This window comes from Arachis hypogaea, chromosome 18 (genome assembly GCF_003086295.3).
Source record: "Arachis hypogaea cultivar Tifrunner chromosome 18, arahy.Tifrunner.gnm2.J5K5, whole genome shotgun sequence".
NCBI lineage: Eukaryota > Viridiplantae > Streptophyta > Magnoliopsida > Fabales > Fabaceae > Arachis > Arachis hypogaea.
The window spans coordinates 92,479,454-92,492,806 of record NC_092053.1 but is presented as its reverse complement, the minus strand read 5'-3'; the positions used below and the strand labels follow the sequence as shown (position 1 = coordinate 92,492,806).

General features: G+C 33.4%; 2 protein-coding genes across 33 annotated transcripts; both read left to right on the top strand.

The window, feature by feature from the left end:
- Window positions 1-804: 804 nt before the first annotated feature.
- On the top strand, window positions 805-5,517 carry LOC112771909 (ferrochelatase-2, chloroplastic). Of its 31 annotated transcripts, none has more exons than XR_011876653.1 (9): window positions 805-1,303; window positions 1,479-1,587; window positions 1,684-1,801; window positions 2,369-2,534; window positions 2,793-3,033; window positions 3,624-3,671; window positions 3,770-3,870; window positions 3,990-4,240; window positions 5,136-5,517. XR_011876653.1 is itself a non-coding variant. In XM_072225789.1 (9 exons), exons 5-8 carry the CDS (start codon window positions 2,986-2,988, stop codon window positions 4,060-4,062), a joined length of 270 nt encoding a protein of 89 aa, XP_072081890.1. In that variant the 5' UTR covers window positions 805-1,303; window positions 1,479-1,587; window positions 1,684-1,801; window positions 2,369-2,534; window positions 2,793-2,985; the 3' UTR covers window positions 4,063-4,093; window positions 5,136-5,517. The 31 variants fall into 31 exon arrangements, 12 of the variants coding, with proteins under 12 accessions (XP_072081890.1, XP_072081894.1, XP_072081886.1 ...); XR_011876655.1 differs by lacking the exon at window positions 3,990-4,240 and adding an exon at window positions 1,883-1,918; XM_072225789.1 differs by having other exon boundaries at window positions 3,990-4,093.
- A 1,082-nt stretch (window positions 5,518-6,599) lies between these two features.
- On the top strand, window positions 6,600-12,399 carry LOC112772806 (tRNA (mnm(5)s(2)U34)-methyltransferase, chloroplastic). Of its 2 annotated transcripts, XM_025817815.2 has the most exons (7): window positions 6,621-6,996; window positions 7,085-7,148; window positions 8,791-8,983; window positions 9,277-9,350; window positions 10,714-10,869; window positions 11,937-12,029; window positions 12,188-12,399. In XM_025817815.2, exons 1-7 carry the CDS (start codon window positions 6,804-6,806, stop codon window positions 12,309-12,311), a joined length of 897 nt encoding a protein of 298 aa, XP_025673600.1. In that variant the 5' UTR covers window positions 6,621-6,803; the 3' UTR covers window positions 12,312-12,399. The 2 variants fall into 2 exon arrangements, with proteins under 2 accessions (XP_025673601.1, XP_025673600.1); XM_025817816.3 differs by lacking the exon at window positions 11,937-12,029 and having other exon boundaries at window positions 6,600-6,996.
- Window positions 12,400-13,353: the final 954 nt, after the last annotated feature.

Genomic DNA, 13,353 nt, shown 5'->3' with positions numbered 1-13,353 from the left:
TTTGTATTATTAATTAGCCTTTATAACATGCACTAACACAATAATATTTAAAATTGTGTAAGACAGTGGTAAAAATAATAGAGTTCATAGTAAATGATCACACTAATCATGAAGTTTGATATTTTGTAACTAAGTATGTAAAAGAAATAGATATGTGACACTTGTTGGAATTATAATTCATCTATTTAGTACTTTGTAATCAAAGTCTACTTTTTTGGTGATAAGTATATATATATATTGGATTTGTTGATATATACATAGTTCTTTTTGGTCTATGATTTTAAAATTATATATGAATTTTGCAAGAAATATTAGGAAGATTAATGAAAAAAGAGTATTTGTGAGCTAACTTATGGCCACGCTTAAAAATCGTGGCTATATCGTACAATTGTGCTTAACAGTCACGCTTAATAAATGTGGCCATAACTTGGAAACTGGCACCACTACAAGAAAAAAGGCCTATCGGCACCCTTTTTTCTTGCCACGCTTTAAAAGTGTGGCCAAAAGTGATTAATGGCCACGCTTTTATGAGAGTAGCCATTGATTTGTGATTCGGCCATGCTTTTCTTTGGCACGCTTCAAAAGCGTGGCCATAGAGAGATTTTGGCACGTTTTTATAAAGATGGCCACTGATTTATGATTTGACTACCCTTTTTTTTGTCATGCTTCAAAAGCGTGCCCATAAAGAGAAACAGGTACGCTTTTAAAGCGTGGCTAGTTTGTCAAGATACGGGGCACATTTTTAAAGCGTGCCTATAAACTCTAATTATTTGGGACCCTAAAAAAGCGTGACGATAGGATTCCCACTTAATTTAATTTCTCACTCAAACACTTAATTTCTTTATCAGAACACTCAAAACAGCCCTAACTTAGAAGTGAGAACCCAAACCCTCGAATCCTCTCCATTACTCAACTAAGAACCCTAAACTTTCGCAGCTCTCTCTCAGTTCACAGCCCTCTCAGGTCTCAGCTCGCAGCCCTCTTCATCACTGAGAAGTGAGAATCCATCGTCATCTTTCAGGTCGTAGCCCGCTCTCAACTTGCAACCCTCTATCCTTCTCTTGCAACCCTTTATCCCTCTTTTACAACTCTTGGAAACTTCAATCGGTGCTGCCTCCGCCGGCGCACCCTCCATCGGCGCGCCCTCCGTCGGCGTTCACTCTCGCTCGCAAGGCCTCCATCAGCGCTCGTTCTCTCTTGCTCAAACCTTACCTCCGTCGACGCTGACTCAATCGTCGCTGCCTCTCCCTCAATCGTCGTTCCTCCCTCAATCGGCGCTCAACCCTCACCATAACACAAGAAGGTACGTATTTAAAGATTTAATCCCTTTTTGTTTCTCTATTTCAACCCTCCGCAAATTTCTCTATTCAACCCTCACCATAACGCTGATTAATGTTTTCTTTTCTTATATAATCATCTCTTGCAACTGTAATCACCTCTCTTTTTGTTTTGTTTCTATTATGTGGTGAACCCTCTAGTTTGATTGCATTGGTGTGGGGAATGCGATGGATTGTCTATTTTATTATATGTGCTTTGCCTTACCATGACACATGCATTTATTCGAATAGTACAGATACTTGATATAAGGTTTGAGTGATATGATCATTTGTTATTTTGTTTGATTATGATGTAAATTGCTTATTGGAATGGTTTCTGATGTTTGTCTTCAATTTTTTGGTAAAGAAATACTAAATGGAGGTTTCTTGAGGGTGTGAGGGTCTCTGGTGCACTGCCACCTAGAACGGTCTTGGTGCAGCAGTGTATCTGTGATGAAGGTGTGTTGGAAGTTCTATGCAACTATGTGAGTGCTCAATTCGTTTTCGTTCTTGTATTTGATTTTGTCTAATGGAATTGAATAGTTAGATAAAAGTTTCAATTGCAGGCAGCTCCATCAAAGAAGTTTCAACCTTCAAGACATGTAATAGGCTTATGTACTGCGGTTTGCATTTCATCAAAAGAAAATTATTTCCTAGCTTAAATGCTGTAATTTTGCAATAATCTGGTGGTAGGAAGCTAAGCATTTGATCTGAATCAAATAAGTATCCTCTGTTCATACTCATTTTTTTGGGGCCTGGATATATGTTTTTACTTTTTATCCTAATGTGTTCTCTGCGGATATGATTTGGTATAGAGAGAGTTTTACTAATACAAAAGGGAAATGATTTTATAGAGAAAGTGAACTTCTATGTATTTAATGCCATTGGAAACTCAGATTTTATCCTTCCTATAAAAATTCTTCTATTTTTGTATTCTTCACAAATGCCCTTTGTAAAACTGATAAAGATATAAATTCTGTCAGCTGCTGTCTGGTATACCAATGTGTTTTCTAGACCAAATTTTTTAAGAGTTTGCTTAATTCATTTTTTAGGTTTCATGGGGAGAATCAAGTATGATTCAAGCTGAAAGGTTATTTTCCTGAACCCAAAGAACAAGGAAATGTTGCTGGAGAACTTCAAAGAACAGCTTGCTTTGTCTGTGAGAAGCATCCAGTAGAGCTATGCAATATTCTGGTCTACTTCATCTACCCAACCCGGGTACTAACTTCTAACTAACTGTTTCCTTGAATTTCAGTTCTGTTTTGTGATTTTTTTTTCATTTTCTGTTTCTTGAATATGTGTTGTTTGTGAAAATACCTCAATGGACTTCATATGACGAGATACATCATGACTTGTTTCTTCTTCTTCTTCTCTAATATGAACAACTCAATACAATGGCTTCTTAGACAACACCACAATTCAATAATACTACTATTCAAAATCAATTTCTTTCTATTCATGGTGCCCATTTAGCAGGGTGTTGAGTTGGGGGGAAGGATATTACGATGGAGACATTAAGACAAGGAGTGGAACTCAATTTTGATCAGATAGGGTTACAGCGGAGTGAGCAGCTTCGGGAGTTATACAAGTCCCTCAAAGCTGTAGAAGCCAGCCCTCAAACCAAAAGGCGTTCAGCAGCACTGTCTCCGGAGGATCTCACAGATACAGAATGGTACTATTTGGTTCGCATGTCCTTTGTATTCAACATTGGCTAAGGGTAATAATAGTGACACTAATAAATCTTCTCTTTATATGTTTCTTCTTTGTCCTGTTTGCTTTGTATCCTTTTTGAAGTGAAGAGGCAGGTTGGGATGTGGTAATTACTTGCCATAGTAAGAGTCTAAGTTTCTGTTTTTCTTTAGAATGTATCATGTTATTAACTGTTATGTGTAAACATAATATCATTTGCTTCTTTTAAATTGGAAATTTAGTTCTCTATATTATAAAGGCATACTTTTATTCTGATTATATCAAATAATTGCAAGCTGAAGTTGTTATTGTAAATTTCATCCCATTGTCTCTATTTCCCCCTTTTATTTATTATTTGATCACAGAATATAGTCAGATGAGTTACTTTCACAACCCTGGAATAGCTGTAGAATATCTATGATATGGTTCCTGTATACCTTTTTCTCAAACACTCAAATAACCTAATATTTGCAAAAGCCCCATATACACTATATCAATACTTTTACTTCTGCTTCTACTTAATGGAGCACCTCATATCAATACTTTTACTTCTGCTTCTACTTACTGCTATTATTATTTTTATCAGTGCACAAAGTGATGGTAAATCTGATTATGCAGGAGTTGAAAGCTAGAGGAATTAACAATAAGCACACTCTTGCTTATCAGGTTAGTTTGGACCTCATTAACTTGCTTTTTAATTGCTGAATTGTTGGCTTACCTTTTAGAGCCTCTGTTTCTTATGGAATTGTTGGATGAATTTCCAGAGTCGAGTGGGCCTGGTACAGTGGTTGAAACCATATACAGATGAAACTCTCGTTGAGCTTGGTCAGAAAGGTGTGAGGAGTCTTTTAGCTGTTCCAGTGAGGTACATTATTTTTGGACTTTTACCCGGTTTTAAATTTTAATTGTGTTTTGCATTAGACACTGTTGAAAGTTGTGAAATAGCCTTAAGAGTAAAAGACACTCCTCCTCCTTGTATCTCAGCTTTGTGAGTGAGCACATAGAGACCCTTGAAGAAATTGACATGGAGTACAGGGAGTTTGGACGGTGCATGTGATCAAGTGGGGGTAATGTGTGACAGTGTGAGCGTAGGTCCCTCTCCAATTCCAGCAACCCTTTGCTTTGGTTTTTGGTTCATTAAATACAAACCAGTAAAACCACGCAATCCAAAAGGAAACAAACACATGTTTTTGGCTTTCATTTGATTCCTTTTCAACTCAAATCCCCAACGTTACGTAGGAATTTCTCCCTTTGACATATTAATTATACTTATGCCATTTTATTCTTATTTTTTATTTTTGCTTGCTCACATCCAGTAATTGAATATTTGGTCGACCTTCCTTGCTTATCTTATCTATTTCATGGATTACTTGAAAATTTCGGAATTAAAATCAATATTTCTAGTGGCCTACATTTAATTTTCCAATGCACTGACATCATTGCTTGCAGCTTGTTATCTTTAGTCGTGTTATCCTTAAGTCATTGCTTAAGTAGAAAAAAGATATTCTATTATTATAATATTAATAATTAATAGTTCTATTACTAGTTCTATTACTAATGTACGAGTATATGCATGCATTAAGGATGGTTCTGAATCGGTAATGATGTGCTTGAGGTGTTGTGTCAACAGCAGAGTAATATGGATATCTCAAAACAGCTTGTCTCTAATGAATATAGATCGTATCTAATATTTCATTATTGTTTATAGGTTTCTGATTATATTTTACAAACTGGTCATAATGTAGTATCTGATCAGTTTCTACATTATATATATTTATATATAAATATATTTTACAAACTGTTTATAGGTGATTTATAGTATCTGATCTATATGAAATTTGGAACTTGTAATGCTATACGCTAGGCAATTATTTGACTTCAAAGAGTAATTTTGTTTTTCTCAAGAGTATAAATGGATCAAACATTGTTTTGTTTTAGCTTTATGCAATTTATGCATCCTTACTGAGACTTTATGCAATTTAAGGTATAACAGCATTTTCAAGCTGATAGTTACAATACAAAACTGCATTATGTTTTGTGTAGTTGTGCTTAGACTTTTTGAAATCATTATTAAATGAAGATAAAATGGTTGAGTGTGTTTTCATGGCATTTCTTTTAAACTTGTTGCAGGTAAGAAGAACGGGAAGTAAAGAAACTGCATTGATATTCATGCATGAAGAATATAAAATCCTCAAGCGCTACAAAAATTATAGAAGTTCTTCTAAGAGGGCTATCTCCTTTTTCTAAAGCACAATGGTGTGAGCTACAAGATTCAGCAGCATGAGTTTTTGCCATTATGTTTGGATTATTGATATTTAGTTTTTAATTTTTTTTATTTTTTACACAAAAATGACAAAGAGATAGAATAAGTTAATAACTTTTAATAAGTTTTATATGTATTGATATTTTTTAGCCCAATGTATTTTATAACTACTTTGGTTTGAATTTTATTAATGTAATACTAATTTTTATTAATTAATTTTTTTAAATGATATTCACATATTTTTGTCAATGTTTTTTTATTATTTTTGGAGTGCATTAGAGTATGGGTAAAAGCATATGCCAGATTTTCTTTTTTGATGATAGGGATATAGGCACGCTTTAAAAGCGTGGCAATAGGATCATGTTTCTTCACTATTGGCACGCTTCAAAAGCGATATCATATCTTTTACTATTGGCACGTTTTAAAAGCGTAGCCATATCTTTCACTTTTCGGTACGCTTTTAAAGCGTGCACGCTTTAAAAGTATAGCCATATCCTCATCTATTGGTACGCTTTGTAAGCATAGCCGTATCTTCTTGTCATCAACAGCCACGTTTACCAAGCGTAGCCATATATTACCCTATTGGCACACTTAAAAAGTGGAGCCATATCTACCCCTATCGGCTCGCTTTAGAAGCGTAGCCAAAACAAACCTTCTAGGCACGCTTCAAAAGCATGGCTATATGTACACTTTTTGGTATGCTTTTAAAGCGTAGCTATAGAGTTATACATACGGCCACGCTTTTAAGCGTGGCAATAGATGAAAGCGTGGATAAAAAGAAAACATGCCAATAGATCGACAAAAAGCGTGACAAAAAACTATCAGCACGCTTTTTCACACTTTTTTAGCACGCTTTAAAAGCATGGCAAAAAGCTTATTTTTTTGTAGTAACTCTGTCGATAAAAAAGCTCATTTGTCTTTTTAATATTTTTTTATATAATAAATTAATATAATACATCTAATTTAAAATAAATATATTAAAAATTAAAAGATATAAAATATATTTATTTTTCAAGCAAATATTTACAAATTAAGATACAATTAAACTAATAATTTTTTTTATCTATTATTTATTATTCTATAGTATACTTATATACATATATAAATTTTGATATTTGTTTTTTTTTATTTAATTCTTGTGTTGTACTTACATAAAATTATAAAATTTTATTCAATTTTATATTTTTAATTTATAAATTTTAAAATTTATATTAACGTTTATTTATATTTTTATAAATTTATTTATAATTTTATAAATTATTCTATTATAATTCGATTATTTCAGATTTTCAGTTAAACTATAATTAAACTAATTGAATTTTTAAATTAATAAACCAATAACAAAAACGATCGACTCGATTTTCAAAAGCTTACACAGCAGATCATTTGATTTGAGTGACCGGACGATTCAATTGGTGGTCCGGTTGTTAGAAAAATTGGTTTACTCGAGTAAATTTTGTTTTATTTCGGGTTTGGATTTAAAAATATTCAAATTACATTGGTTTGAACTTTGTAAGTAAGATTAAGTGTGACTGATGTCATCCCTTAGATTCTGCTTCACTTCTCTTACAATATGCTCTCCCCGCAATCTCTTGGCCATTCCCCCTCAAAGGATCAACACCTTTTGTTGCTGCGCGAAACCCTCTAGGCAAAATGACTTCATTTCTGAGGCCAATACCCTTCAATCTTCTCCTCCTTCTGCTTCGCCAAAACATTCTCCTCTTTTTGGTAACCGTTTTTCTTTTTAATTTCAATTATATATTCAAGTTGAAATATGTGGGAACTCAGTTGCATAATATTGTGCCTTTGTTTTCAGGAATGGATGATACTTTGGTGAGCTATCTGTGTGGCAAGAAGAAGGCAACAGACCTTGCTCACATGTATGTCGAATGTTGTTCTTTTATCATTGGGGTCCACGGGTTAGGTTCAATATTTTCGAATGGAATAATTGTCCGCAAAAAAATCTTTAGGGACCTAACTTGGTGATTTGCATCATTTCATTTATATGTTTATGGTATTTACGGATATGTTTCAATCATATCCGTTCTTTTGATGAACAATGGGGAAAATAACCATTTTTTCTAATGTGATATTACGAGTGATTGAATTTATATGTTAATGGGCATGCGGGGTATGCAATTTAATCAATCAGTATAGTCCCTCCCTCCTCAGAAGTCAGAATCCGTTACTAGTCAATAAATTGGAGTTCATTTATCAACAGATTTTTTTCTTCCATTTGAGCTAATTTCAATAATTCTCTTAGCTGCTTTCATAGGTGCAATTGTTGTGGCTTTCCAGTAAGAGATTTTTCAAACTTGCAAAAAAGAATTCTTTTATTTTTCTTCAGTTATTTCGATTTGATTCTCGATAAATGTAAAAAAAAAAGTGTTTATGTAGAAAATAATGTTTTTTGTGTCCTTAGATGGTGAAGGGAAACACATTTTTCTATTTCTTGTTCCTGTCCCCACTAACCAAGTGTATACTAAGGGAGCTAATATGTTTTTCTATAATTAAAAGTCGATATTGTATCACAAATTTTATAAATTCCTCCAATTGCTCTGCTTATTGATTATGGAAAAAACTGTACTTATGTGTTTGCCTTTTAAGTATTCAATTTTTAGTTGATATTGTTTCTTTGTGGAAAATGGTGAGTCTAAAAGTCTCAACTTTTAATATACGGAGAATACATATTGATACTCCTATTTTGATAATGCCACTCCTTTTTTTATAAATTAATGCAAACATACAATACAAGAAAATCATGTATGGAGTGGAGTGACATTATTTAAAATAGTAATGGTAATATCATCACCCAATATATGCTGTATTGATTTCTCTCTCATACCATATCAGCTCTATTTGAATTTTGCAATAAAAAAGAATTATGCAAAAGTGCAAAACCATGACTTTTTTATTTCAATGTAATAGATATGCAGACTTTTTATTGGTTGGTACTGAAAATAAAGAGCTAAGACTAAGTGCAAATTGGAAAATATGAAATTGATTGCTAGGGACTTGGGTATTATGGGGTGCCCAAAGTCCCAAGTCAGGTAGTATGGGATGGTTGATGTTATATTTAAAGAGAGTGGTTCTTCTCTCTTAATAGCTAGCCTTTAAGGTGTGGTTTCCCACTTTCCTTAGATACTTAACATTGATAAAATGAGGAAACGTGTGCACTACAAGTGAAGCAAACCATTTATATTTTATAGCATATGAAGTAGAACAAGTTTCTAGCTAACGAACTAATCTACTAATATCTCTAATATGCTTGAAGTTGATCAAATGCTCCACTTGCATAAACTAATCTAATAATTTGCAGAAGCATTCTATTTATTCCACTTTTGAGTGCTACTGTTATTTAGCTTATAGTGGAGCTTAGGTTTTAGCTAGAAAGTAATCATGAACATTGCTTGTTAAAGGACTCTCGTGGTATGCCTATTGTATTGTTTTCACTTTGCAACTTGCAACCCTATGGCATAAATTTTGTTACTTCAGCTACTTACCATTCATTCTTCGTTCCAGGGTATGGAAACATGTTGTCCAGAAGGGAGACACAGTCCTAGATGCCACTTGTGGCAACGGCTTTGACACCTTGGCAATGCTCAACTTGGTTGCTGATGATTCTCGAAAAGGTTATGTATATGCATTGGATATTCAGAAAGATGCTTTAGATAATACTTCTATCTTGCTTGAAGAATCACTAAATCCGGATGAGGTGAGAACTGAAAATAAGTATAAAGTATTTTCAGCTCTGGTATAAATAAGTTGGCTATATTTCATCCAAAAAAAAAAGGCTATATTATACAGACAAATTTGTCCAGATAACTTTTGGTGCTGCTTCAAATTATTCGGTCTCAGTTTTATGTGCTTTTCTTTTATTATTATATTTGAAATTCTTTTGTAGGGTATGACTGTATGTTATTTAAGTATTTAATACTTTTAATTTCAATGTAATTAATTTAGCAAAAATTATGATCTACTATGTAACTAATTGCAAAATATATGCAGAGACAACTTGTCAAGCTAGTCAACATCTGTCATAGTAAAATGGAAGAAGTGGTTCCAAGGAATGCCTTAGTGAGGTACTCACTTTCCCTAAACTCAATTCCTATGTTCACATTTTGTGTTTAGAAACTAATGGTTCTAAACAGTCGATGTAATTGAATTAGTTTAATTGTAATCACCAAAATCTAAAATACTTCATTCAATAGGTTGTGTTTGTGAAATGAATTCCTAATTACTCTGCAAATCCTTTGCTTCTTTTTCTACGCCACCAAACCAGCACCTCACATACACACACTAAATTTTAGCCTTAAGTCCAAGTTGGTCTCATTTGAATGAATCCTATCAAGACTAAGCAAATCTATCTCAAAATTTGAACACAACGAAATATATAAATATTTTTTAGATCATACTATTTCCACAAGCATTTTTGGATGGTAGAGTCTATGGTGGCTATCAATATGGTGGCTATGGTAGATTTACAATTTTGGCAACATTTAAAAAGTGCTATTAAAATTTAAGTAATACTCTTCAAATATTTGAAAACACTTTTTAGTTTAAAACTTAAAAGGAAAAAATGTTGCAAAAATATAAAAAGCATGACGTTAATTTTAGCAACATTTTTAAAGGGTTGCCAAAGTTGTATAGCTACCGTAGCTACCATAATGATAGCCATCCTAGCATGCACTTCATCAGATTTGGGTTGGTAAATGAAGAAGCTATGTCAACCATTGAATCTTAATCTATTCAAAGTGTTCTACTGTCACTTTGCAAATGCTAGTATTTGAAAAGCCTCATGCTATTTAACCAATATATTATACATAGGTTTTCTTCATCAATAACTATTATGATAGTCACTGTATCAAGTACTTTTTCAAACCCAATCCAAGTATTGTACTTTTGTTACTTTTAGTATTCCTAACTTCAGCATTGAAGAGGAGAGACAAATAAAATAATATAAACAGATATATTCGTTTTCTTTATTGATGATGTGGTCTCACTAATTGTGAAAGAAAGGGGGATAGTTTTGACAAAGTTGCGCTGCCACCAATGAAGTGGTGATCCTAATGGTGGTGGGTTGAGATAAGGAACTGATGAATAGTATTATAAGAAAAAAGATATTAAAAAAAGGGCACCATGAGGGGTCTAATGGTGTGGGATTTATGTTGTATGCATAAGATCCTAGGTTCAAATCTCATTACTGTCATTGTATCCAAAAGGGAAGGGAGGTTCAAATTTCATTAGTGTTTTCTCATTTTTTCCATGAGATGTGAAAGGAACTTTTGGTTTATCAGTGTTGTGTTCTTGAACTGAATATTATTAATGTGTAATCTTGAATATCAAGTCCACTTATGTACTTACCATGTTTTAGAAGCACTCATCATGGTGGTCACTTTTAAAGCTGTGAGCTCTATCTTAATGTGCCACAATACTTCCTTTTAGGCTTGTTGGCTTCAACTTGGGTTATCTTCCTGGTGGCAAAAAAGAAATAATAACAAGGCCAGAAACAACGTTTCTGGCACTGGAAGCTGCAGAGAGAATTCTAATGCCAGGAGGGCTTATCAGTATTGTGGTCTATGTTGGGCACCCTGGTGGACGGTAATATTCCTGTCTCTATAGTTTGTTTCCATGTTGAATTTTTTTGTAACGCACAATATGCTAATTTGGCATCAATATCTTAACTGTATCTGTCTATCTGAAGCATGATTCGCTTCGGCGAAGTCTTGAGCATTTCAATAACCAATAGTTAAGTTATTTTGAAGTAATTAAGTTCAATTAATGTTTGACAAGCGCAGCCATCTGCTCTGCTTCCTCGAAAAATTTCAGTAGTGATTTTGACTAGATAATCTTTTTATAAATTCTCTTTTTAGTCTCATCCACTGTTCATTACCTTAGATTGTAAAAGTATCCATGGACATGTATTTTTAGCACCGGCTTTGAAGTTTCAATACCTTGTGGGATTAATTCAGTTTCACTGGGTCAACAATTTGGTTTTTGGATTTTCTTAGTGCTTTTGCCACTCTACTATAGGTAGCAGTGGGACTGTTATGGGGTCTGCTCGGTATCTACTGTAATACTGCAAACTTGCAGGTCGCGTTCGCATGTGATGACTGGTGAGGTTCTTTCGGTACCTAATGATGGAACCTTGGAACCTCATCAGCCAACGAGTGTCCTTACTCTAATGGTCTGCTTAAAAGATAGTAGTGGGAACTCTTGAATTTTCCAACTATTCAATGCCTTAGCTTAAAAATCTTACTATTTTTGTTAAACATTTCCTACTCTTGGTTTTCTTAACTAGTATTCTTAAAAAATTTGAGAATTGATTAACAAAACTCTTAAATAATTCTTGTATGAAAAAAAAATTACATGAACAAAATATGTTGCTTGGCCTTAAACAATGCTTATTCGCCCTTTAGTCATTACCATCGCTTCACTTCTCATTATTTGGTTCTCCTCTCTTTACATGTTATTCCTTCGTTCCCAAAACAGTGTTTTTCACTTTGTAAATTCTTTGAAAAATTAATATATTTTGACAATGCATTTAGGAGAAGGCAATAGTTTTTTTTTTTTTTTTTGGGAAAGAGAGGGAATAGTTATTGTTCTTTCTGCAATAAGTAGAATGCTCATTCATCTATAACATGGACTTATATGTATAATATATTCAGAAAGAGAGCCTTGGAGCAACAAATAAGTTGTCTCCGTGTGACCTTAAAGTCACATGTTCATGCAGTGGAAACATTCATTGATGTAATTATCAGGTTAGGCTGCTTACTTTATACCCTTTGGATGTGACCTTTCTGCGAGTAACGCAGGATACTTGTGCACTAGGCTGCCACTTTTATTATATGTATATTGTATAACATTACGTAACTAACAGACATACTTTTCACAAACACTGATGTTTTTATATGTGCAGGGAGGAATTGGAGGCTGTTGAAACTTTTGCTGCGAGAATGCCTGTTGAGAATTGGATCTGCTGCAAGCTCCGAATGGTAAACCGACCGTGTGCTCCTGTACCAATTTTTTTATTCCGAAGATAATTTGAATATCTCATGATTTCTTGAAAGGTTCAGTCATGGACATTTATTTGAGTATTGCTATATAAAAACTCAAGTTTGACCGTCAAAATTGTTGGATTTTTAGTTTAGTTTTCAACTTCAAGTTTTCAAAAAAAAACAAAAAAAATAAAAGAATAAAAAATGAGAGACAAAGTAAATAAATACAATTGGATCTCGAAAAAGCCGAGGTCACACCCTCTCAGGTGGTCACAGACTCGGGATCTGCACCATGGAAAGGACTTGGGTTCTATGGACGCACATGAGGGTAATAGATAGAATATCATGTACCTATTATTCTTTAGGAAGTATTTATTAGTAGTTAACCAAGAGAAATAGGACCCTTATTGTTGTTGTTGTTGTTTTTCTTTTCATTATTGTTATTATTATTATTTTTTTTATTTTTTTAATTATTATTATTTTTATTTGTGTTTTTATTTTTTATTTTTAACATGTGCCGAGAGCCGAGAGGAAAGAACTGAGAGTTTTATTGAACCTATTTCGTATAAACTCTACTATTATAATTAACATTTTCTAAGAAAAAATGCGTGACAATATTTAAACTGAAAGTCGAACATGACTTAAGCTTCTTGGATTGAATAGTTAAGAAGTTACAGGTATACTCTGGGACTGGGTGTTGACTTCAATTTTGGTGTGAAACCATTGAAGAACACTTCAGAGATGAGTAACAGAGTTGACCACTGGATTAATGTGGTTAAGTTAATGATTTTCAATGCTTGGCTTTTATTTTAGTACAGCGAATTCAACTTCACTTGTTCCTTTTAGGTTTTTATGTTACCAATGTCAAAGTACTGAGTTACATACTTGAACTTGAAACGGGAGACACTTCAAAATCCAATTCACAAACAATTTTTTGAGTGAAGTAACCTGTGTCTGAACACCTTATTGGTTTCAATGTTTCATGGTGAAAGAGAAAACTAAAAGAAGTGAAATACAAATGTCATTGTCAACCTAATAGTTTTAAAACAGAATAGTGCAAGACAAGACTTGAGATATTATTGATTAA